The sequence below is a fragment of the Jatropha curcas genome, chromosome 5 (genome assembly GCF_041381405.1).
Source record: "Jatropha curcas cultivar XTBG-Jc1 chromosome 5, XTBG_Jcur_1.0, whole genome shotgun sequence".
Taxonomy (NCBI): Eukaryota; Viridiplantae; Streptophyta; class Magnoliopsida; order Malpighiales; family Euphorbiaceae; genus Jatropha; species Jatropha curcas.
Genome location: NC_143155.1, coordinates 25,571,938 through 25,598,221, shown reverse-complemented (window position 1 = coordinate 25,598,221; position 26,284 = coordinate 25,571,938). Strand labels below are relative to the sequence as shown.

At 35.8% G+C, this 26,284-nt stretch overlaps 4 protein-coding genes across 5 annotated transcripts; 3 read left to right on the top strand and 1 right to left on the bottom strand.

Moving 5' to 3' along the window:
• Nucleotides 1-979: 979 nt before the first annotated feature.
• On the top strand, nucleotides 980-13,159 carry LOC105650028 (protein HUA2-LIKE 2). 2 transcript variants are annotated; one of them, XM_012236896.4, is made up of 12 exons: nucleotides 984-1,436; nucleotides 1,957-2,033; nucleotides 6,411-8,543; nucleotides 9,020-9,482; nucleotides 10,381-10,489; nucleotides 10,571-10,683; nucleotides 10,774-10,961; nucleotides 11,049-11,532; nucleotides 11,628-12,051; nucleotides 12,158-12,337; nucleotides 12,538-12,590; nucleotides 12,707-13,159. In XM_012236896.4, exons 1-11 carry the CDS (start codon nucleotides 1,314-1,316, stop codon nucleotides 12,561-12,563), a joined length of 4,320 nt encoding a protein of 1,439 aa, XP_012092286.1. In that variant the 5' UTR covers nucleotides 984-1,313; the 3' UTR covers nucleotides 12,564-12,590; nucleotides 12,707-13,159. The 2 variants fall into 2 exon arrangements, with proteins under 2 accessions (XP_089577845.1, XP_012092286.1); XM_089721719.1 differs by lacking the exons at nucleotides 11,628-12,051; nucleotides 12,158-12,337; nucleotides 12,538-12,590; nucleotides 12,707-13,159 and having other exon boundaries at nucleotides 980-1,436; nucleotides 10,774-10,936; nucleotides 11,049-11,480.
• A 1,302-nt stretch (nucleotides 13,160-14,461) lies between these two features.
• On the top strand, nucleotides 14,462-17,190 carry GPX5 (glutathione peroxidase 5). The gene is made up of 6 exons (XM_089721720.1): nucleotides 14,462-14,699; nucleotides 14,791-14,867; nucleotides 14,967-15,028; nucleotides 15,643-15,761; nucleotides 16,512-16,679; nucleotides 16,789-17,190. The coding sequence occupies exons 1-6, from the start codon at nucleotides 14,646-14,648 to the stop codon at nucleotides 16,819-16,821; spliced, it is 513 nt and encodes a 170-aa protein (XP_089577846.1). The 5' UTR covers nucleotides 14,462-14,645; the 3' UTR covers nucleotides 16,822-17,190.
• A 2,413-nt stretch (nucleotides 17,191-19,603) lies between these two features.
• On the top strand, nucleotides 19,604-20,170 carry RTFL14 (ROTUNDIFOLIA like 14). Its single transcript, XM_012236895.4, has one exon. The coding sequence runs from the start codon at nucleotides 19,702-19,704 to the stop codon at nucleotides 19,840-19,842; it is 141 nt and encodes a 46-aa protein (XP_012092285.1). The 5' UTR covers nucleotides 19,604-19,701; the 3' UTR covers nucleotides 19,843-20,170.
• Nucleotides 20,171-20,840: 670 nt separating this feature from the next.
• On the bottom strand, nucleotides 20,841-25,308 carry LOC105650026 (ELKS/Rab6-interacting/CAST family protein). Its single transcript, XM_012236894.3, has 9 exons — nucleotides 25,148-25,308; nucleotides 24,780-24,844; nucleotides 24,198-24,375; nucleotides 23,246-24,000; nucleotides 22,789-22,962; nucleotides 22,569-22,685; nucleotides 21,800-21,979; nucleotides 21,655-21,701; nucleotides 20,841-21,408 (listed from the first exon to the last, which is right to left on the bottom strand). Exons 2-9 carry the CDS (start codon nucleotides 24,825-24,827, stop codon nucleotides 21,057-21,059), a joined length of 1,851 nt encoding a protein of 616 aa, XP_012092284.1. The 5' UTR covers nucleotides 24,828-24,844; nucleotides 25,148-25,308; the 3' UTR covers nucleotides 20,841-21,056.
• Nucleotides 25,309-26,284: the final 976 nt, after the last annotated feature.

Genomic DNA, 26,284 nt, shown 5'->3' with positions numbered 1-26,284 from the left:
ATATAGATAATTATGATTTTGAAAATTTGTTTTGTTTAGTATTTTGTTATGATTATCTATTTTATATGTTAAATAGGTATATAAATAATATATCTCTTGTCTCATATTTATATTTTTATTTATTATCATATTTATATTATCCATCTTTGAAATATTTTTAAATTTTTATATTTTGGAGTTGAATAATTAAAAAGAAACTTTTAATTTTTCTATGTTTTGTAGAATAAATTATATTTTACTATTAAATGATTAAATTATAAATAATAGTTACTTATATATTATTCATATTGAATTATTTGAATAATAAAATTTTATGATTCACTGAATTTTATAATTATTATCTATGACATGATAATTTAATAATGTAAAAACAAATCTTTTGATAATATAGAAAATACATTTTATAAAATAAAATATATAATAATAATGTAACTCTCAATTGGTGTAAAGCACGGGCCTCCATCTAGTTTAAAAATTATTTTTTTATTTTGGAGAATCAATTAAAAGGATAAAATTCAGAAAGAGGGACCATTTTATTTGATGGAAACAATCTATGAAAACTCTTTAATGATTGTCCAAAATAGAGAGAGGAGGTAGTGAAATAGACTAAGCCTTAGGGACCAAATCGTACTTTACGCTAAAATACTTTATTGGATCCCTTTGAGGCTTTGAGCTTTTCATGCTGTGCCACTTGTGCACAGATTGGGCTTGTATGGATCATTTTGTAGGCCCAAAACCAATATTTAAAATATGCAATTTATGACCATCTTAAAACGGCTGAAACTATTACATTAAAGGCCGGCTCAAAAGAATATTCTGGTTTCAGAGTTAAGCCCATTCTGAAATTGGCCTTGGGTACAAATGATTGTTGCAGTTGGTAAGTCACGTGTAATTGCAAAACACTCACCGCATCATCGTTGCACATCGAGCGCACGTTAGAGCGCTACCCGCTACATATTTTAACCTATACTCCTTAAGCGCACCTTAGCTTTCGTCACTACACCACACCATTTCTCATATCTTCCACAAAACACAAACAAAACTCCCAATTGGACTCTTCGAACTATCTGTCCTCTCTTCTTTATCTCACTCTCGGAGAATTAGGGTTTCTGCAGTCTCAATACTAACTTTCTCTGTCTGGTTTGTGCTTTTCAATGCCTGCTAATTACTTGCCCAAATCGCGCCTTGAAAACCCTAGACTTTGCAGAACTCCTCCATTTTGTTGGGGATTTTGGGTTATCAGTGGATTGGTGTCTTCGCTTTGGTTGGAATTGTGTGTCAGAATTTGATTGAAGCCCGCCGGCGATTCTTGGATGGCGCCAAGTCGAAGGAAGGGCGCCGGCAAAGCTGCTGCGGCTGCAGCTGCCCGCCGCCAATGGAAGGTGGGCGATCTCGTTCTTGCTAAAGTCAAAGGCTTTCCTGCTTGGCCTGCCACGGTACGCCCTAGACATATATCTCGAATATATTGCTGTATCTATATGTCAAATTTGCTTTGTAATCAGAGATGTAGTTAGGCTTTTGGGTTGCATGCTAGTGTTTCTTGGGATTTTCTCAAGTATGGTACTTGGGAGCCCCGGTCGATACTGTGGAATCTGAATCAAAGTTTTGAGTTCTTTTAGGGTTTCAAATGGGAGTGCTGGGTTGCTTTCCCACTGTTCTCTAGTGGGCTTGTAATCACCTTTGGCAGTGGAACTTTTCACTAGCCTTTGTGCGCATTTCTTAAGTTCTTTTAAGGTCTTTCCTTCTTTTGCCAACCCTCTTAATCAGTTCTCGTGTCAAAGTTAAATATTTGGTAATATTACCGGAAATTGGTTATATACCAAATGCAATGATTACCTAGAAGTAGACTGATATATAATCTGCGTCTTTAATCTAATCAAACTAAGGATTCTAGTCTTATTCCTACACACCTACTATTAATGTACATATGCTTATAAATTTGGTTGTTGATACCAGGTAAGTGAGCCAGAGAAGTGGGGCTACTCAGCCGATTGGAAGAAAGTACTTGTCTACTTCTTTGGAACGCAGCAAATGTTAGTCTTTTTGTTCAATATTAATTTTTTCAATATCATGATTTTTAGTTATTTTTCTGCTTATGTGTTACTTTATTGATAACCAATCAGTAAACTAGTTGTTGGTAGGGATGATCCTTTCAACTGTGCACTAAATTGTAATGTTTGCTTGTTTGCATCCAAGGAGTTATAGAGTTATAAGAAGTTTTGTTTTGGTATGGTAGTAAATGTAGTCATTGAGAAAAAGTGTGATTATGGTGAAGTGCTGAAAAAATGAATGGTCATGATTTAGATATTCCCCAGTTGTGGTGTTGTTTTGATAAAGAAATAAGTGATGGTTGTAATCAAAAAGGGAGTGCCTAAAGCAATGGTGAAGTGGTAGAAAATGAATGCTCATAGTTCAGAACTAAGATTCTCTATCTGGTCATGGACAGTTTAATTTGGTTCATATCGGTTTACCTGCTACAAGTCCTAAAATAACTACATAAGATGTATCTAGAATATGTTCCCCCCTCGGTCATGGTATGCTATTACAGGATGATAATTTTTCTAATAGAAGCTTTGTCAGTTTTGTCCATTTTTTTATGCTATTTATGCATATATTTATTTTTTTGTTGTATTTTAATGAGACTAACTTGTCATTTCAAGTGACTTTATCCACTTAAAATTTGTTCATTAGGTCAACAATGGACTTTTTTTTGTTTGGCTACATTAAGATGCTGCATAATCTTATGGTTGTGGGTAGTGATGGGTGTCCATGAAGGCAAGAAAATTTAGGTTTTGGTAGACAAATACCTTTTTTCTTTTCTACGCCAACTCTCAAATACTGAAAGTGCTGTCACCTGTCAAGACTGCAAAAAGAGTTCTATGAGAAGCCGTTGTAGGATATATACAAATTCATGATCCTTTTGTTCTTTTTATTTATTTATTTATTTATTCATTTTCTGTTTGTTTATCCTTTTTTTTTTTTTTTTTTTTTTTTTTTTTTTTTTGAAAATCTGTTTGTTTATCTATATATTCACGAGATATGTATTTGATGAAGTTGTGGCTAGTTGCTTCAAGTAACTTCATGAGAAAAATGTATTCATTGGTTCAACAATAGAGCTTCATGTCATTAAATGACATTAGGAAGCTTTGTTTAGACTGCATTGTGGGAGAGACAAGGTGCTTTTAATAAAAGCAATTTCAGTTCAATAAACAAATACCATATTTATCTAAGTAACACTCTTGAGGTTAATTTACCTTCTAGTAAAGGGAGAATGAGGGGCTGAATTAGGTTTTTTCGGTGTTCTCATTTCTTGAAAAAATTATATTTGATTATTTTTCCATTATATTATCTTTGTTGCAACATGTCTTTACATGTTTTAACAGTAACAATAGCACCCATAGTTGGAAACATACTTTATCCACTTGCCAATATGGTTTTAGGTTATGTTTGTGGCTTTACTGCACAAATTAGTCGAGTGAAGTGCTTGTAAATGCCCCTTGGGCCGGTAGACTGGATCTTTGAGATTGGAATTTGTAAAATTCGCCATGATATTTTTAGATTGGGATAAGGCGGCTTGTTATATCTTTCAAGAAATTTATGTAAAAAATATAGATTGGAATTTGATTTTTGCAAGGCCCTCCTATCTTGTACTTGAATGGGCTATGTGCTTAGTTATTAAAGGCATAAGACGCACCAAGGTGCAAAGGCTGCGCGCCTATGGCCAAAGCATGCCCCTTGCAATAAGTAATTATGCGATATCAGGAAAAAAAAGCCCAAAAATCTGAATAAGAATTGGCAGGATAGACGCTTATATTTTAAGGTGTTGGAGTTAATAGAGAAGGAAGTAAAAAGCAAGAACATAGAGAAAAATTAGAAAGAAAACATAAAGCAAATATGAGAAGAGAAATTAAGAGAGAGACACATTTGAATGGCTGATCATTGGAGGCTGGATTGTAGGAGGTGAGTGAGGTGTTATTGGAGGACTAGAGATTGGATAGGAAACCACAACCGGTTTTTGTGTAGCATTTTTTTCTTTTGTTTATTTATTTATTTGTAACCAAATGCTAGTGGATAGATTTATGCTAAAAGAAAACTCTAGGTGACTATTCTGGGCAAAAAAAGAAAGAAAAAACACGTTCTTTTTTTTTTGCGCGCACCTCTGCCCAGAGGCAAGTGCCTTAGTGAGGTCGCCCTCTAGACATTTGAGGCACAAGTCCTTGCACCCTAAGGAAAGTGCTTCTTTAATAATTATGGCCGTGTGTTACAATAATGATTAGACATGCAATTGGGAAGTTTATGTTCTTTTATAATTTGAGTGTCTTTTCCTCTGATTTTACAATAAAAGGAAAGAATCTTTTAGGATTAGGATGAAGAAATTGAAATGCTAGGGTTAAGACAAATTTTATGAAGCTAAATAGCTTGCCTAGAGGTCTGTTTGGTTTAACTTTTTTGTGATGGCTAGTACCTTGTAACAGTTGCTAATACGTGGTAGTTGATAGTTGTTGGTTGATGAGTGCTAGTTATTTGGTAAAGTTTAGTGATGGTTGCTGTTAAAATGTAAAATGACTTCTAAGGGTATATATATAAGGTTTTTAAAAATAAATATACTATTTTTATTTTAATGTGTCATATAAATAAAAATATTAATATTTAATAGTTATTTATTATTTTTAAAGAATTATAAATAAAATGATCACATAAAAATACTAATTTTAAGAAAAGTAGTTTTATTTGTAATTATTTTTATAAGGTTAATATAATACAAATACAAATTAGTTAACAGTTAATAGGAAAAAGTTCTAAAATGCAGCTCATGGAATGAGTGATTAATTGAGACTTGTATTAGTTATTAGCTACTAATTAAAATCTTTATCAAACACGTTTGACCTAACTATTGAGTACGAATCAACTATCAGCTGCATGAAAACACTGAATTATAGAGGCTTTCAAAGAAATGGGAATAATGTAAGTTTGGCTGACGTGAGTAAAATAACTCTATATTATTCATTATTTTTATGACCTGAGTTCAATGCTCTTACATTGCTCTTTATTGCATTAATACGGGTCAACTCGGTATCTTTTAAGACATTTCAAATGGTTATTGGAGTGTTCTGCTTTTGGCTAAGTGCATGCAAGCCATATCTGCTTCTTATTATTTCGGTAATATTTGATCTTGTGCCCTCTCTTTACATTTTTCTTGCACCATTGTTGCTGCTATGTGCTGTCTTTTGCTGTTCTGCGTTAATGCAGGAAGCATTTGCATGCGTTTTGGACATAAAGTTTTCTCGCAACATCAGAACCACAAATGCAATTTTCATCCTGAATAAAGTTATCTGCCTTTCGAAAACTGCTATTAAAATAATTATTAGTGGTTGTTCATTTTTATTTTATTTTATTTTCTGTATGACAATTATTTGTCAATCATATCATTATTGTGTTTTAGAGGACCTAGAAAATGTTATTTTCAGTGCCATATACTTAGTTATATGTATATTGCTGCTAGCATGACGATGAAGATATTGAAAAGGATTGATTGGATAAACTATTGGTGATATTTTACTAGAGGCAAAACAATTGAATGGATAATACTTAAAGGAGATGACTAGATGTCCTAGGGAGTTTGGTAGTAGTTCTTATTCTATTGTTTATTAGCATTAACTAATGACTGAGGCTACTGTGTCCATGCTAGTTTTAGCTAATTATGCAAGTGAGAGTTTTGGTATAATTTTGCATATTAAATAATGAATTCTGTGTTATGCAAAAAATATGTTCCTTGGACAACAAGGTATGGCTTCTTATGATATTATGAATCAATGAAGCTTCAATTGTTTGGCACCACTCTTCTTTGGTTTTTGTAGTTTCTTTTGGTAATCCTGTAGAGGTAGCATCCTGAGACTGTTGGTACATAAGAAGCTCACCCACCCACCCACCCACCCGAAAAAAAGATACACAAAAGCCCCTCTCATTCATTTCTTTCATACACTATGTTCCATTTTTGATGTTTGTAGCAATTTGCATGAGAGTTGTTCTTTTGTTGAAACACAATGGACTGAAATGTTCATAGGCAATAGCCCTGTTTTTTTGATTTGGAATTAGAGGCAATATTTTTATATTGTAGTACCTGTCAAATGCTAGCGACATTATGATTTTCTTCTAAAACATGTGTAAAGCATGCTTGTGGATTTGTGAATGTACTTCCATTGTTGTGTTCCATGAATGACAGTGATGTTCTATCAGATAAAAGGTGTTAGTTGAAGAAATGATTTTATGCATGGTATCCCTGAACCTTGAGTTTGTGTATCTATTGGTCTGGGATATCACTTGAGATGTTTCCATTTTTCTTTATTAGCCAATTTTCCTTGGATTGGAATGTCTTGAATTAATTTTGCCTTTGGGTGAGTATGTTGCAGAGCCTTCTGCAATCCTGCTGACGTTGAAGCATTTACTGAAGAGAAGAAACAATCTCTTTTGGTCAAACGTCAAGGAAAAGGTGCAGATTTTGTTCGTGCAGTGCAGGAGATTATCGACAGTTATGAGAAGTCAAAGAAAACAAACCAAGCTGATGATCTCAATTCTGGAGAAGAAGTTACTCTCGCAAATGGTGGGAATTCAATGGAGTCGTCGGCTGATTTTGAGTCAAAGGGTCGGACTGAAACTTCTGAAGCAACTGTTACAGGTAGAAATGATCCTTCTCTTGGAAGCAGCGTTGCTCCTGATGTCTCAAAAATCGGTTCTCTGCTTGATAAAGAGGCCTTATTAGAGCAGCCCACTGATAATGTCGTGGTCACAGCAAAACCTGTTATAACTACATATACTTCAAGAAAGAGATCTGGAGGCCTACGTACCCGTAAACGTGCCACAGAGAAACAGGATTCTTCAGTTGAAAGATCTAGAAGCTTTTCACGGTTAGAATCCTCTAGATTCCAGAACCTTATGATTCCATCTAAATTAGATGGAGACATGAATGTGGGGGATGCATCAACTGAAGTGATCCTGGATAGATCATTACGAAGGAACAAGCGAGTACGGAAATCACCAGATGCCTCTGAATGGGATGATGTGGATTCATCTGCTCATGTTTCAAATGGAAGCATCGAAGACAACAGTTCTGAAATTGTAACAGTTGATTCTGATTCTCTGAGTCTAAATGAAGGCAGCACTATAGATAGTGAATCTAAACCTGAACACTCTGAAACTGTTGTTGAGTGTTTGGAGGGAGATGTTGAGTTGAGCAAAGGGCTTGATTTTCAAATAAAAGCTGTGGTTATAAAGAAGAAAAGAAAACCAAACAGAAAGCGAGTGACTAATGAAGCAGCCGAGCAACATGTCAGGTTGGAAACAGAGGCTGATTTAGATGCTGGAGTGCATAGTAGTAGCCAAAATTCACAATCTTGTGAAAACTTGAATGAGAGGCATAATAAAGAAGATGGAGATGAGCACTTGCCTCTAGTGAAACGAGCTAGGGTTAGGATGGGCAAATTATCATCTTCGGAGGAGGAACACAGCAGCTTTTCTCAAGCTGAAGAAAAAATCTCTCATGGTGTTGCTCCCTCTGAGGTACACAATGGCTTATGTCCAGTTGAAGAAAGAAGCCCTAATGAGGTTGCAGTAGCTATGGTTGAGCAGATTGGCCCGCCAACTAACTTCAATGATGATTGCTCTGCTGATAAAGGCTTGTTTTCTGTGAAGGGAGCAGTGGATAATGCATCAACCCAAAAGGTCTTTGTTCAAATTCCGGCAAATAGGTCCCAGCTGTCAATAGTTAAGGAGAATCAGTCTTTTGGCTGCTCAGCAGATGGTGAAGCTGCTTTGCCTCCTTCCAAACGTCTTCATCGTGCTCTAGAAGCCATGTCAGCAAATGCTGCAGAAGATCAGGCATGTGGTGGGACAGCAACCATGAAAACATTAATGAATGAGAGTTCCAGTACTCTAAGGAGAAGCTCTTCTGACACGATCTTTGAAAGGAAAGAAAGTGATGGTGCAGGAGAACAGAGTGTAGAGACTCTTGGCCTTAGGACCTCTGCTTTCTGTTCAAGCTCTGACACAATTTTGGATGAACCTATCAAATCACCATTTGAAGCAGACATTTCTGTTCAACCAATAGCAGGTTCCAAGAGTCGAGAACATTGTGAAGATGTCTTGAAAGAGGCCTTGGAACATGAACGTGGCAAAGATCTTAATCAATCATGTGGAGGTCAGGCTTTTTGTACTGCTATTCAACAAAGCAGAAATAACTCTACACATAATTTTGACAGTAGACAGGCCAGTCTGCGATCCAGTGAGGGCTTATCAGATGAATTGTTACTTCTGAAGGATGAAGTCTGTTCTGAAAGACTTCAGTTAAGAGATGTTGGAGCTGAATACATTGGTTCTTCTGAGCATTCTCAACTGATTCCAGCTCTTATCTCACATGCTGATGAAGCTTCGAAGGTTACATCTCAAAATGGTTCAAATGTGCTTCAGTACAGTGCTGAGGATACTGGCTGTGAGAATACTGAATCATTGAGGTCTCCAATTCACGGCAACAATCAAGTTGATGGCATGTGAGTATCCATATAATATTTTGGCTTATATTGGCTAAATTTGCAGGCCTATGTCTCATTACAGCTAAGTTTGCAGTCCTATATTAAATGGTTTTTCACCAATAACTAGTATTTTTTTTCTCCATTTCATACAAGCATTTCACGGCAACAATCAAATCAATCGCATGTAAGTATCATTTAATTTTGGCTTATAATGGCTATTCGCAGGCCTATGTCTCATAACAGCTAAGTTTGCCGGCCTATGTTAAATGGTTTTTCACCAATAACCAGTACTTTCTTTTTTTACTCCATTCCATATGAGTTTTTCTCATAGAATTAAGAAGTAGGAACAGCTACTGTTCCTAGTCATCTTTTGTCACAGTCTAAGATCTGCTTCAAAAGGTCTGAATGTATCTGAGGGCACCCTTGTGAGATCGACAACCTTTTTTTTTTGTATAATTTCAATTATCCTTATTGTTACTGAATTTTTGTCATAGGTCTGAGGAGGCAAAAGGTCTCAAATATGAGAAAAGACGGAAGGAAGCTAGTTATGCTTCTATTTCTGATCATCATTTGCATCACAGTGGTGTCTTGGTAGCCCAGTCAAGTCCAGTTCCGGCTGATGGAACAGAATCTCCTGCACAAACATCTCCACCCACTACCTCAACATGCCATGTATCTACCTCAGAAAGTGCTAATTTTGTTCAACATAGTGGATGTTCTACTCCCAATCATTCACACCAGAAGACAACTGTATGTACATCAGTTGAAGAAGAAAAAATTGAATTACTGGTGCCGCAACTTGCAAAATCTGCTGGCAGATGGAGTAATTATGCAGAAGCGCATGCTGCTTTATCATCCTTTGAAGGAACGCTTGGATCATTGACCAGGACAAAGGAGAGCATCGGTCGAGCAACTCGCATAGCCATTGACTGTGCAAAGTTTGGTATTTCTAACAAGGTAGGATCATGGTGCTTGCATGTGTGAGCTTTACAGTTTCTTTGTGTTGGTCCTGTTAGAATAGGTGAGAATTTTTATTTGGTTAGGTTATATGATTTTGTTACCCTAATCATTCTTCTGGGCTAACTGAACGCGAGAACATTCACGAGTTGAGATTTCATTTATTGGAGAAGTGATTTCAGACTGGAATATTGTGTTCCCAGCAACCAACCATTACTAGTGGATGTGCATGTAACATTTATTAGCATGAAAGGCGTATCAAACTGATTAGAAGGTTTTATTAATGTTCAGATATTTAGCAATAAATAATAGTCTGTTTATGTAGACATGGCAAGAAAATAGGAAGAAATATGATTGTCCAATTTGAAGTTGTGGTACAACCCTTCGTTTATAAATAGAGGGTCATGTGATGCAGTATGCTAGAATCAGTATTATGGGGTTTCTGAGGGGTTTGGTTCTGGGCACAGTTTTAGAAGGTATGTATTGTTTATCAAATGCCATTTTTTTTTTAAATTTCAAAAAAAAAAAAAAAAAAGCCATACTTTTAACTCATCTTGTAACAATCCTACACTTGGTTAAGTTGCATTTCCAGTTTGTAGTATTTTGGGTTGGTTTATCATGTCTGAATATTTTTTTGATTGGTAAAATTCTGTGGTTATGTTGCATGTTATGATAAGGCTTCATGATAAGCATTATTTCTATGCTTATTTTTTTTGTTTGTAGTGTTTAGTTCAATTGAGAAAGGGAATCTTTTCTTGAAAGGAATAAATTTGTTTGAATGAAGACCAGAGTGCATGGAGTTCATTTGCTTTATCTCTGGAATAATGATTTAGTTGCAATTAAAGTATACACGTGCAATACATTGTCTTCTGATGCATAGCTTGTCTTCAAAACTTAGGTGGTAGAGATTTTAGCCCGTCATTTGGAAAGTGAGTCTAGTTTACACAGAAGGGTGGATTTGTTTTTCCTTGTGGATTCTATCACTCAGTGTTCTCGAGGTTTGAAAGGTAAAGTGCTATCCTTGTGTTATTTCAAATTGATGGGAACATGTGGTATATGTGATGTTTATTTTGGTCTTGAAATTCCAGGTGATGTGGGTGGCATATACCCTTCAGCTATTCAAGCAGTGTTGCCACGTCTGCTTTCAGCTGCTGCTCCTCCTGGAAGTTTTGCACAAGAAAATCGGAGGCAGTGTTTGAAGGCAATCCTCAGAACTCTATCTTGAATTGTGCTTTTGTTATTGGTTTTCTGTATTGGTATTATGTCTGATATCTTTGTGTTTCTTTTATAGGTTCTGAGGCTTTGGCTGGAAAGAAGGATCCTTCCAGAATCTGTTATTCGCCATCATATGCGGGAACTTGATTCACTAGGTGCTTCATCTTCCGCTGGTGCGTATTCTCGCCGTTCAGCAAGAACAGAAAGGGCTTTAGATGATCCTGTTAGAGACATGGAGGGTATGCTTGTTGACGAATATGGAAGGTTTGCTTTATTGAATTCCATGTCTATTCTAGAATAATTGAAAAAGTTGTAGAACGTGTTTTACTAAATTATTTCTTGTTGCATCAGCAATTCAAGTTTTCAGCTTCCAGGATTTTGTATGCCCTGTATGCTTAAGGATGAAGATGAAGGAAGCGATTCTGATGGGGAGAGTTTTGAGGCTGTCACTCCTGAACATAATCCTGAAACCCCTGAAGAACAAGAGACCTGCCATCCAATTGAAAAGCACACACACATCTTGGAAGATGTTGATGGTGAGCTTGAAATGGAGGATGTGGCTCCATCTTGTGAAGTTGAAGCAAGTTCAACCAATGGCATTGCTGGAGTCAATGGTGTACCGAATTTGCACGATCAATTAGAACAGAATTTTCCACTTCCCTTTGCCCCTCCTTTGCCTCAGGATGTGCCACCATCATCACCACCACTGCCAACATCACCTCCTCCACCTCCACCTCCACCGCCACCACCTCTTCCTCCTACTGGTCCCCCTTCTTGTGCGATGCCTGATTCTTATGTTAATGGTGTTGATTCAAAAATTTATACAAATTCGCATGTGAGCCCTAATTCTTGATTGCATTCTCTCTTTGTTATTTTGTCTCACGTTTCAATTTGTCATTATTTTGTTTACTGATTGAGCTGATTTTGCAGAATATGCAAGATGACTTGCGAGAATCCAGGGCTCAGCAGCCAACTGCACCAAGGATCAACCCATCATCAATGTCCAATGGAGTGCATTATCATGCTACTGAATGTAGGGATGAGATGCAGATTTGTGACTCTACAAGCTCTTTCAGCAGTTATCCTGTACACCCAGTGCACACAGACGGTTCTACCTTCCACCACAAGGCTTATCCTCCAAGGCCTCCACACCGACATCCTCCAAATCAATTCTCTTATGTCCAGTCAGGCCAGCATGTAAAGTCTCGGAGAGAGAATCCACCTCCTTATGAGCACAGATACCACCCGTCACATAATGGTGATGGTGGAAACTTTTACTATAACCACGAGAGAATGAGACCAGCCCCATATGAGCCCAGTGAAAGTTGGAGGTACCCAGCACCCCCCTTTTCTGGTAAGGTTATTGTTTGTATAAGTTCATTTCGTTCTATGACCATTTTATGTTGCCCTATTATAGCCACTCTTGCATCTTATTGTCAATGTCATGTTCCCCATCCTAGGGCCACGATATCCTGATAAAGGTAGAACACCTTACTCGCCTGGTCCATATGGTGGCCCCCCAAGAGAACAGACTAGGATACCTCATCAAGGGTGGTCATTTCCTCCCCGGGAGATGCATCATAGAAACTTTATGCCTTTTAGACCACCCCCCGAAAGTGCAATTCCAGTTTCTAATAGAGGTACATTATTTTTTAATGGATGGTTGTATTTTGAAAACAAAGTTGATTTTTTTCCTTCCTTTTTTTGTTCTCTTCGGTTTTTTACGTTGCTATTTCTTTTTACATCTTAAGATTATTAGGTCAACAAATTATTATGCAGTGGCACCTTGCTCAAGTGATTAATGTTACATGTCATATCTCATGTATCTTTCTTGTATCAGCTCCTAGCGTTTGGCGACCAAGATGAATTCCTATTACTGCATAGCTGGGAATGGTATGTTGCCACTGTTATTTTTGCATTCATTCATTTTCTTTTTTACAAGTCTTGCCAAGTCTTCATCAATATTTCTCTTACTGATCTGTAAATTTATACTGGTTTATGTATGTCAGAATCTGTTATTATCTGGCTTCTTGGCTTGTTCAAAACAAGCAAGACTATCGGGTGGTCAATGCTTACTGCTATGCACAGAATGTATCATTGAATGAGGATTTGACTCAGACAATCAGCATTTTGACATGCTTCATTGGTTGTATATATGTATTCTATCCACTGTTTGCAAAATGCAGAGGGCTGCAAGACAGTCATGACGGAGATTGGGAGAGCTGTAACTGAACTCTAGAATGCCCGTCTGTCTGTGTATCAATTTTTATTTTTCTTTGATCTTAGCATTTATATGTTGGAAAGCCTCATAGGAATTCCATAGAAATTTTCGTTGGGCCATTTGTTACTGGCTTTTTAGCTTTAAATAGTTGCCCCCCCACCACTTGATGTAAACAATTTGTTTTTTCCTTTTTTTGTTCTATAGTGAAATTTTCCTGGCCCAGCTGGATCAGAATTCAGAATGAGAAGCAAATTCAACTATATATTATTTTTATCAGCTGATTAATGATGAATGGCTGTTAGCAAGAGCTGAAAAACCAAATCTTATGTGAAACTTGATAGAAAGATAAAACCAGAGGTGTTCCTATGTTTCACCTTGTAGATTGACCAATGTATATTGTAACTTGTAACTTCTCTGTGTAGATGAAGATTTTGCTTTCAACTACTTCAATGTCTAGTTGCTTCAGGTAATAGCCAGTTTCCTGTTTCTTGTGAGCTTTGAGATGCCAAATAAAAATTATTGTGGCAATTAATTCTAGTTCATGTGCTGTTACATGATGAGATGGTCAATTGTGGGGCTATTTGTCTTGTCATTTTTTGGCTTAATCACAGGATAATGCAGCTTTCCTTGTCAGTCTTGTCTTATATAGTGCTTGATGATTTCTTTCATTAATGACAAATTCAACAAGGTGGTTGAGTGCACCCAACCTCTTTTAAGACTTTGTGAGTTGTGAGCTCACAACGTTGACAAATGATGCCAATTAGTGTTTGTACAAGTCCCATATTGTTTTCACAAATAAAGCCTGCCTATTCTTTTTGTTTTCATAAATAAATCCCAGATTGTTCCGAGTATTGAAATTGCATTTCATGTTATTGACAAAAGCTGTGCATTGCTTTTATCAGCAGATGATGTAATACTGTGATGCAGGGGAATATGTTGTCTTCATTTCTGAGCTGTTCTTTGTGTTTGGGATGCCAATTTATCTGCATTTCTCAAATATATTTGAATAGTAATTGGTGTTTGAAAATTATTTAGACCATTCTATGTATATGGAAATTATTTAGATCAATCTTTGTATGTACTGTGGTTTTTCCAATGTCGTCGCAATGCGGGGCTGGTCTTTAGGTATGTTTTGATTCGAAAAGAAAAAAAAAAAAAGATAAGAGAATTATGTAAACAAAAAACTTTTTCAAAATAAAAATAATAATTATAAAAATAAAATTAAATAAATAGTACTTATTAATTATGGGTTTCTAAATTGTAATCATTATTATTTCTTTTACAGGTAAAAATGAGCAAAAAAACAAATGCAGATATAATGGAATGCCCTAAAGAGGCAAAGTTATAACAATTATTAGATGTATCTAAACGTAACCAGTTTAACATGGATAAGAAGGCAATTTGGACATTTTACTATCTAATTTTAGAAAATTAATATCTTTTAATTTTTGCGAAGAAATGAAATGTTACTGTTAAATTGTATTATAATCCCAATTATTAGTCTGTAATGAGAAAAGTGACGTGTCATGATTTGAATCCATCGAATACCTGTTCGGAGCAAATCATTTATGGCTTCTACAAATAATTCGTCATGGCCAGTGGCCAACGAGAAATCAAACCTTTCGATTGAGAATATAATGAATTAATTAGAAATCGAAAGAGAAACCCATCGTTCAACACAAGGTTCTTAGGCGGTTCCAGACTTCCAGTCAGTCAGTCGGGCGGGAATGGGCGGTTCTGCATCTGTCCCTGAGAAATCAATCCATGAATTCACTGTCAAGGTATTCTTCTTCTCTCTTCTTGTATTTCAATTTCGAACCTCTCTTTACAGGATACGTAACTATATTTGATGGATTCGTTGTTTGGGATCAGGATGCGCGAGGCCAGGAAGTCGACCTCAGCGTCTACAAAGGGAAGGTTCTCCTTGTCGTCAATGTCGCCTCTAAATGGTTTATCTTTTTACTCGCTTTTTTCTTTTTTCCTTTTTTCCTTCTGGAGATTATTACTTGGAAATTTGAAAATTCTGAATTTTGGGTGCTTTGGAACAGTGGATTTACGGATTCAAATTACACCCAGTTGACTGAGCTTTATAAAAAGTACAAGGACCAAGGTTTTTTAACTTCCTCTCTACCTTGTTTTTCGTTTCTTTTGAAAATGTTTAGGTTCTTCTAAATTTTTGTATCTCAAGGGTGTGCTTAATTCTTTTCTAATTGGCTTATTGCGTGATAGTATCTCTAGATTACATGGCTGTTGCTATTTTATAGGAAACGGCCGGTTAAGGCAGTAGAAGAAAATATTGAAAATTTAGTTAACGGCATGGTTAAAATAGGCCTCATATAGGCTGCGGATGCTGAGTGCTTCTTATTTTCATGTGAGCGTGACTTCATAACTGAGCCTTTTGTCCAGAAAACAAGATGTCCCAAACTCATTTTCACTTCAAGAAAGTTTTTCTTTGGATCTGTATACACGTTTGCTGTTGATGTGCTTTTTTAGGTAATGATTGCTCATAGCAATTGAAGAGTTTTGAGCTTGCAACTATGCGGGTGCAAGTTCAAGTTTTGAGCTACCAGTTGATACAAAATGTTGATCTCCAGATTTTACAATCTAGGACCCAGTCTGGTGGATAACACCGAGCTTTGATAATATGTAGTGACAACAATTCCATGTCTTTCTTTTTAATGGTTCTTTTTTACAGTTTCTTTGGGTTTATGGATGCAATCTCAGGTCTTGAAATCTTGGCTTTTCCATGCAATCAATTTCTAAAACAAGAGCCTGGGTCAAGTGAAAATGCGCAAGAGTTTGCTTGTACACGATACAAGGCTGAATACCCAATCTTCCAAAAGGTATGCTACACTAAGTTGCTACTCCATTAATTGGAAGAGGTGGTTGATGTGATTATTGCTTCAACTGCAAAAGATGATCTTTTCCATGAAATGAAGTTGAGTTAAAAAATGGAACAGATTTTTCTTATCTTGCTATCAGAAGCTGCAAGAATTTGCTTTACACTTGCAATAACTTTATCTAGTTTGGTAGTTTTAGTTTAATACTTGATGCTCCTTTCTATGTCCTTTACTTCGACCCCACATATTATTATAGTGACACTGTGGTTGCTTGAGTGCTACATATAAAGTCATGCCGTTTAGCAACAACATTTGAAATTGAGTGATCGTAATTGCTCATGTAGTGGGTGGGAAAGTGATCTACTTTTTTACCACCCATGTAGTGGAAGCACATAATGTAAGCCTTTGGCAGAACTTGATCACTATATCCTTTGGGAAGAAATTATTTTTTATCTTGTACTTTGTTGAACTCCAAACACTTCCCATGCATATTAAGAGATTAAGTGCATAAAGTTAGACATTTGGTAGTTTCTGAACCTGCATGTCTTGTTAACTGTAGGTTTTTATTAATAAATTTCTATAGCTATAGATCCCTCATATTTATCTGACTGTTTATCTGTAATTGCATTATGATTTAGTGGAATAATGCATGTTAATTATCTGGTGAATGCTGACCAAAAGCTGTTATACTTGTCCATTATGATCCTCACTTCCTGGAGATATTTGCCAATGTTAGATTCTCATCTATTTTAGGTTCGTGTCAATGGGCCGAATACAGCACCTGTCTACAAATTCCTAAAGGCGAGTAAATTTGGCTTTATGGGATCTAGCATAAAGTGGAATTTTACGAAGTTTTTAATCAACAGGGAAGGGCAAGTCATCAATCGCTATGGCCCAACCACCAATCCTTTGTCTTTTGAGGTAATGTACCACCCATGTGCACCGGGGAATTTGTGGCAGCCTGCGAATGTTTGGAAAGTTTTGATATCACTCGAATACTATCATGTTGTTTGTTTGTTTCTGGATGCAGGATCATATCAAGAAAGCATTGGAAATTAAGTGAGGAATATGCTGTAAAAAGATGGGAGTAAAAAGACAAAAAGAAGAGGTTAATCGTTTAAATGGCGAAGAGGCTACTCTCCTATCAATTTAGTTATTGTATATTATGAACAGTGAAGTTTTTCTATATCTGGTATTCGGTTTGCAGATTAGAAAATACACACTCTGTAGATAGTTTGCTATCAAGTTGTTCCTTCCTATTGAGCTTTTCCAATGAAACTTCTTATGTGTGATTGTCCGGTTGAAATCTTGATTGCTTGGCTTTGGATTTGCATAATCAGAGCCTCGGACGATCACCTTGCAAATGGTTATTTAAGTGGCACTGTTTGATTAACATTCAGCAATAAGATTCTATCAGTTATCCTATTTGAAATTTTAAGTTCTTTAAAAAAATCATTAAATATGTCTAAATTATAATAAATTATTGAGTAAATTGATTATATTATTCTTATTTAATATTAATGTTATAAGAAAATTATTAAATTGAGATAATAATTATTGGTTATATACAAAGAGTAAATAAGGGAAAAAATATTTATTACCTTTTGAAACTATCATTTGAAATTATGAATATGATAAATATTTTGAAATAAATTAATTTTCAAATGTGAAAAATATTACGGACTAAATGCAATACTTTGTTGCAACTGAAATGAAATAGGAGTAAACTTAACTCCTATCCACGATAGGTTAGGTTTTGATAAAAAAGCACATGGATAGTTTGAAAGGACAAAAAAAAAATTGAAATCATTGTAGTAATATTACAAAAAGTATTATTTTCTTTTTATTTCATAAAATATATTTAAACATAAATTGAATTGTGAGCATATAATAACTATTAGCATATAAAGTTTAGAAAAATATTAGATAAAAAAAATTCATAATTTTAATAAGTTGAATATATATATATATATAGACTCGGAAACAAGTTTGAATACACTCAAAAATTAAACATATTTTATCAGATTCGCGAAATTGTAAGGGTCCTATTTAAAAAAAAAGTTAATTAATATGCTAATTGGAAAAAAAAAAAGTGGGAAAATATGAGGAGACAGAAAAAGGTAAGTCTCCTTGTATCTGTGTGTCAACACGTGGTGTCGCAAGTTAAAAAAAAATCATTGAAGTCTAAACTCAAACGAACAAAATAAAAAATCGTCCCGACAGCTTCCATTTTCATTTAGTTCAATCCAATTATGAACCAACCTATACATTGGCTACTTCTCGATGGAAACTTCAACCATTTTCTTGCCTACCCACTTCAAATCCTTGCCTATCTCTTTGCGTCTATCTACATCAAATCCATTGGGCCTTATCGCTTTCTGGTTTCTGTTTTCTTCTCCTAATCCAGATAACATTCGCAAAGAATGAAAGAAGCTTCCCGCTTGCCAAACTTTAGCTCAGCAGTAGGACATACCACAGCACGTGAAGATGGGCTCACACAGAAGTCTCTAATTAACCAAAGGTCAGAGAAAATGACCCGTGATTCCACGTGTCACAATCTCCACCCGCAAATGAGTTGATGTTGGTCCCACATGTCCCCGCTGGGGCAATGGAAGGTTGTCTCTTGAAAACGTCGTATCGCTTCCCACGCTCCCATAAACATAAGCAAACGAAGAGGAACAAGAGGCGCAAATGAGTTTGAACTGGTTTGTCACGGCCGGCAGCAATGATAAGTGGCCGGCATGTCGGATTGACTAGGACTATAAAACTTAGCTAGACATGGTGCACGTGATTATGGAGTCTAGCTAAGGTTCTTCTGCCCAGTTGTGGGCTCTACTCGTGCCAGATAGAATTTTTAGCTAAGTGTCATTTTTTTGGGGTTATCCTTTAATTGTGGCTATCTTTGCGACCTTGAGAATTAGTAGGTTCATTAGTTGGAAACCTGGAACTAATGCATATGTCATTAAGCTCTAACTACTTGTTTAATGACTAGTTTAATGGAGTAATTTACTGATCCTTCATTGATTATTCATAACGTATTGCTTCATGCTAATAATAATTAAACAATTCTCCTCTTAAGAAAAAAAAAAAAAAAAAACTCAAAATTTTGCAATCTTCTGCCAAATGGAACACGTGTCAATATAATCGACCATTTTGTTACGTGAGGGTCATTTGTTACCTTAAGAATTTAATTAGGAGTACCTAATCGCAACATTCCATAATTAGTCAAGTACCTATAATAATGATTAAAAGGTTTGGTGACAACATTCTTTTTAATATTTCCTTTGCTAGCATTTTCATATAATTGCATCTTCATTTAACAACTGCCAATTAATAATTAACAAGTCAAATATTTCATTAAGAAAAATAAATTATTTCTTTATTTCTCAACAAGATAGAAAATATAATATGCATTATTAACTAATTGTATCTAAGTTATAAAATTTATTATTTTTTTTTTATTAAATAAAAGAAAAACACAATTATGAATAAATTCTTTCACAAAACTATAATAATTTTGTAAAGGCATTATATAAATATTATTTTTTTGATTAATCTTTTTTCATTTGGTACCCATTAGACTGTTACCTTATTTTAGTTAATACATCCATAAGAGGGAGGTGTAATGTATGTGCATGAATGAAAGGAAGTTAAGCATACCATTCAAAGGATAAGCCTCAATGGAAAGAAGTTGATGACTAGTCCTTTTCAAATTGGTTTGGCTAGGAGACAAACCCTAACAGGTCTGCTTTGCATCGTTTTATAACCATGGCCCATTTGCCCAAAACTTGTCAACCACCACATATTTTTTCAATCATATCTTCTACAGTCTACACCCATTGCCCCCTTATATAAATAACTCAAAGTCCCATAATCCCTTCAAGCCATAACTCAACTTTTATTACTATATATTACACTAGTGAAACTCAAGATTACAGCTTTAATGGCGGCTGCAAGTGCATTTTCAATGAGGAGCATGAAGGTAAGGTCATGGCAGCGATTTTCAAAGCAAATTAGAGAGCAAAGAACGAGACTTTACATAATCTGGAGATGTGCAGTGATGCTTCTTTGTTGGCATGACTAGTTTTCTGGTTCTAGCTAGATCTTAATGTTGAAGGGTCAACAACTACAACGGCAATGGAAGGCTTAATCAAGTAACTGACTTTGTTAAATGAATGGAAGCTTAGATGTTGAAACATGGTTTGACTGGATCAATGTGTATATTTGAAGCCTGTAGAATCTGTCTGATCTAATTCTTAGGAAGCTGAAGAAATTAGGGTTTTAGAAAGCAGGGGAAACGTGCTGTGTATTTTATGTGTGAAATACTTGTACTATAGAAAAGAACTCTGATGATGGATGCTTTTCTCCACTTTTTATATCCAATCTCTGTAAAACAGCCCTCTTTCAGCTCTTTTTGAGGTTTCATTAAAACACCCACTAACTTCAAGTTCATGTATAATGATGCTTTATGATCTGCAACTTTGAGGAATTTGGGACTTACTGTGGTACTCAATTTTGACTACCCAGAGATTCAATTCTTGAGTAATGTGGATTTATACTGGAAGCTTAGATTTTTAAGTATTGCAGCAGTTTCAATTGGTAACAAAATTGCCCCAATTGGCTTACCTTACCATAGAATTTGAAATTTTGGGGAGCATGTAATTTTTTGTCTTGCATAATTGTGATTTAATCCTAGGATTGGCAGCTACTATGCCGCATAAAGTAGTGTGGTGAATCTTAGGATTACTGCAATTTATAGGTCAGTTTTCACTTAGATCATAGGCAAGGCATTTATGAAGGATAGAAGATGTAGGATCAACCCATATTTCCTTTTTGGCATATCCAGAATATTTAAGGGAAATGAGAGCAGTCAGGATTTGACTTTTGTTTTTTACACGTCCACTCTACAAGGTTTTGTAGATATCTTGAACTTCACCATGTTCATTTACCCTATTCCAGAAGGTCAGGTCTCGGTTCTATTCAAGTGGACCAGGCTAGGTTTGAGCATAAACTTGCAAATTTCCATCTACTTGGTATCATGAGAAAGGGGCATCAAAACATAATAACCACATGAGATTAACGTACCCAGATGAACTTATTCACAGATTTATTATTTGATCAGTCATTCAAAAATAAACTCTAAAAGTAGAGACATTATATGTAGAGTTTCATTAATCTGCAAAACTCGCATGGAATGTTAAATATGTTAAAACAAGAAAGAAAGAAATAAAAACCCAATAAAGCTATACGCAATCCATGTAGAAATAATTATCCACCATTTACAGACTGGTGCGGCTCTTACATTTCTGGTTCTTCAAAGAAATCCCATCCCTCGTCCAATAGCTCTTTCCGATCAGTCCTCTTGTCTTCTTCATGTTGGCTTTTAGGTGACTGATCATGAATAGAAGATGTAGGGCTTCTCTCTTTAGGGCTCTTAGATGTATCCCTTGGCTCAGAAGCCAGATCAGATGCACTGCTTCTAATGGATGAGCCTAAGATGGAACCTGTGCTTTTTAGAGATGATGATGAACCGGAGGAGGCTAAGATGCAACTTGTTTGGGTAGAAGAAATAGATTTACTCAGTGGAACATTCTCATCAAATCTCTCTTTCAGCAGTCTCACATCTTGACAAATAACAGATATTTCTCCTCTGCAAGAATGACAACAACAAACATCATTTCTATATACAGACAAGAATGTGTGACAACCACAAGAATTTTGGATCCACTATCCTAGTGAATAATCATCTTCGAGTCTTAAGATAAAAAGTAGTTACACTAGGGGCAATTGCAATCCAAAAAAACGGTATTGTAGGTTATTGATAAATGATGAAAAAGACACCTGTATTATGCAAATTCACAACTTAATTTTAATTGTAAGTTATGAGAAGACTTACTGTAATGTGTCAACAACATGACCGCGATCCACAAGAAACTCCCTCAACTACAGAAAACAAAATTAGAAGGATTAATTATATCATTCTTTTTATCTGTTTGGGACTTCATGACAGTAATTATCACATAGCAGCAACTATTTACTACCTTAGAATTTTCCTCTGCCTGTCTTTGTAGTATCTTGGACTCCTGTACCACCTTGTCCATGATGGCTTCTTGTTCAGCAAGAGCTTTTTTTGCAGATTCTTCCTTCTCCAGCTTCTGTTTCTCAGCAGCTTTTCTTAGCTCCTCTGCAGCAGCAAGACGAGTCTCTAGTGTTTGATTCATCTGTGTAAAAATATCATTTACATAAAATGACAAGATAATCCTTGTATGGGATCATCAGGAGGGAGAAAAGAAGAGAACAAAGAAATTCACATTAAATTTTAGTGGCGTGGGTCCAAATTTTAGTTTAAGTAATGAACATTAATTCATTGCACAAAATAGAATTTCCCCTGCTTAATGGATATGCATTTGCTACCCATGAGGAATTCTTTTGGTTTTACTGCAGGACGACGAAATGAATTTTGGATCGTAGATAATTTCTCAAGATAGCCTTTGTATTAAAGCTTTGTGTTGACTAGAGAATACATCGCACAAACAATAGATAATAATGGAAGAAGCAATACTCAATATAGATAGATAAATAATAAGTAAAATTAATTAATTTTAGTTCAGTATGTTTCTCCTACTAGAAATCCAAATATAGATGCAAAATGTGAATAATGTTATTTAGTACCAATCTCAACATGTCACTGAATACTTAAGAAATATACTCAAAGCAAGTCATGAACGGAGATGACCGACAGACAACAGTAGCAACTCAACATCTACAAGTAGGAAGCAGAGAAACAATCAACTTCATTATAAGGAATACCTCATCAAGTATTGCAAGAGCTTTATCCCTTTCATCAGACAAGCTGAGTAGCCGACCCTGCAACTCCCTCACTTCAGTTGCCAGAATTGCCTTCTCACCATAAATTTCCCCTGCATGCTGCAAAAGCAATGAAAAAAGTTCAGCATCTATTATCAGCTGTTAAACCAATATGTAATCATATCTATGACCAGTGGTTACAGAGAAAATAAAACTGTAGTACCATGTCATTTGCCTCCTTTGCATGTCTCAGCATCTGTTCAAGTTCCTCCACCTTTTTTAGAATATCCAAACCTGCACTAGCAGCTTCTTCTTTTGCTTGCTCTGCAAGCTTCTCTTGAAGCTCAACTTGTCTCATCATGTTCATACTCGACTCCATTGCTAAAAACAAAGTTTTCTGCATCATGAAATCAACAAAAGAAATGTGAATTTGTTATCGATTGGAATGTATAAGCAAATAAGAAAGAGACCTCTGTTCATGCCTCAGCTTTATGTATGGAGGAAATTCATGTTAACCATAGATTTATAGTTTTATTATTGTTCATAATAGACAAAGATTGTTTTGTTGAAATTGAAAATGGAATCACGCATCAGTTTACTTTCAAAATTAGCATAACACATCATACAAATAGTCTCAAGTGATGGTGGCCATTTGAAACTCCAAACCAGCCTTAAAATACCTTGTTGTTTTTAGCAGCTTCAACAATATCTTCAAGAAAATCTATTCTGATGTCCTCATTGGACTTCAAGGTCTTACAGCTATCAATAGGAGCAGCAGAAGTCACCAGTTGAAGATGATCCTGAACAACTTCTGTTGTCTCTTCAACGACAGAATTTTTGAGAAAAATATCAGTGACATTTACAGACTCTACATGAGGACATGTCCCAGATTGAGGCATGTCAAAATCATCAGCTGAGAGACCATTAATATCTTTCAACTTGCCACGATGCTCATTCGAGCTGCCTCCAGAACTACCATTTTTCACCATCCAAGTAGTTGGCAGGAATTGGGAAGTTTCCTCATGCCCAACACTGACATTAATGTCTGGGCTTTTACCCAATAAAGCCGGCACCTCAGTTTCAGTACTAACAAATACCTGGCTTAGATTAGTATTTTCTTCATATGAAGAAGCAGTTGACATGAGTTCAGAAGTCTGATTTGCAGATGACTGGACATCTTCTTGGCGTTGAGGCCTTACCAACAATATTAGTTCCTCATTTTCAACATTTCCATGCACCTGAATACCTTGAACTTCTGAGTCACAAGGTAACACTGCAGTTGGACTTGGTGCCTTTTCTTGATTACTTGAATCAGAACGATGGACAACACTAGTAATATCATTTGTACAGGTACTCTCGCTTGGTATTGATATTGATGGCAAATCTAAAGCAACATCCTGATGCGTTGATGATTCTGTTTGTTCCTCGTGTTCAGCTGCATATTATAATTCAATAAAATGAATGAATAAACCCTAGGAAACCATTGTAATGGGTAATGGGTAATGGGTGTATAAACTACAGTCATCATTGCCACCCACAAAATCACAAGAGTAAATTAAAGCCAAAATGGAACAACAAAATTCTGATTTTAATTTGTATCGTGCATGTAGAACAGCCTTCAATAGGACTTACCGTCAATTATATTACTTCTTCCACCTGCGACACCACCTGTACTGCAGTCCTCATGAGGAGAACCTTGAATGGACTGTCGTGGAAGATTAGGAAGAACCTCGGAAACAACATATTCAGCAGCTGCATTAGCATCTTTGGGGTGCTCAATAGCAACAGCCTTTAAAATGCGCCAATCAACCTATTGACAGTAAGATCAAAGATAAATGCTACGGTCAGAAATAAGAACCAAAAGGACAGGTTAAAGTTTAACAGTTAAACCCGACTAGAAAACATCTAAAAGAATTATTAGGTGAATCAGAAAAAAAATTCTCCATGCTTGCAGATCCATATAAACAAAAACAAGTTGTCCATGGCCAAGGCACTACCTCGTAGGCAGATAATGGGTAAAACATTAAAAGGAATCAGCAAATGCATTTCAAAGTTAACGAGAATCGAGTTATTGAGTAGGCATATCAGGTTTTGCGGCCTCCAATAGTAGAAATTTCTTATCCTAGCACTTGATAAGTTGAAAATATTCACACATGTAAACGAGCAAGTAATCATTAATTAAGCATAAGCAAAGTTATGAGGTCAGACAGACACCTGCGGAAACAGTTCCATCAAGCTTCCATGAACTGTTTTGAAACCCATGTTTAACGGCTAATAATCTGCAACATTAACAGAAAAATTAACTCCTCCAATTTGACAATTGAATGAAATTAAAAATCAGTAATCGATAGGTAATTCTCGATTAAAAAAAACAGAGAGATTGTAATCTCAGCTTCTTTGGTCAAAGATTACCACGAAATAAAAGGAATAAACAAAAAAACCTCGAATTTTAGGTTTAAATCACTCGAAACTGAGATCAATTTCAACAGAATAAAAAAAGAGTACAGTATTGGATTTCCTTCCCGTCCCTTTGCGTTTTTCTCGGCAATCAAACAGAAGGAATTACAAGCAGAAGTACTGACCTATCGGTTGCTCACGTTCTAGAGAAATCGAAACTCGAAAGGACGTATAAAGAATAATGAATCGAGAGACAGAGAAAGACGAAGGGGTTTTGCTGGGTATTTGTAGTGTTCGTTTTTGGGGAAAATAAGTCGGCTGACAAGAGGAGGTGAACCAAGGAACTAAGGAATTGGATAGAAATGTAATACCGGAAAAGGCGTAAGGGTATTTAAGTAAAAGTGGATAGTAATCAGTATTGTTTATCGATTTATTTTCATGGGGATTGGATTGGTTGTTAGGAATTTGTACATTGTAGTTTTGCATGGTGGAGATTTAGTGCGCGATATTGGGAGACGCTATGCGACTCATTACTCGTTTCTTTATAATTTATGGTTATATTGGTAATTTTGGGGCGTGCGTTTTCCTTGAACTTTCATCAATTTTCGTTTATTCAGAGTCACATGAAATATAAACTTGTATTTCACACCTACATCATTGGTGATTCTGTCACATCATGGGTCAGTCCAATCGAAGGAGACAATTCTATTCATTGGCTCAATGATGCATTTTTCTGTTGTCATTAATAATTTGAGAATAAAAATATTTTTTTATTTATTGGGAAATCCAGCAACATGAAATAACACTTGCACTTCCGATGGACCGTAAAGATAGCCTTTTCTTTTCTCGTAGTTAATCAAATTAATGAAAAATTTTTATGAAAATTAAAAAAAAAATTTTATGATTGAAAGGATTCAAATCGTGATTTCTCTTTACGGATATATACATTCTATAATATAAATGTCAGAGTAATCGGAAAGAAACGATAAATGTTTTACAAATGAAAATAGAATTATATTTCTGTAAAAACAAAGAAAAAAAGGGAAAAGTGAGCATGTACGTATATACTCCGATAATTTGTAGGCATGCCTTGTTAATGGAGTGGCTGGTTCAATGAACCGGTAGTTTCTATCACAGAAAATTATAAAATGAGACCGAATTCACTCTTTCTGGTTTCGGCCTGATTTCCATGCCAATTCCGGTTTTTGTTTTCTTTTGCCTTTTTCGGCCATTTATAGAGACAAGAATCCTGCGCCATTTCTGGCCAGTTCCGATTCCAAAGACAGGAAACAAAAGCGGCTCTGGTCCAAATTCACTTCAAC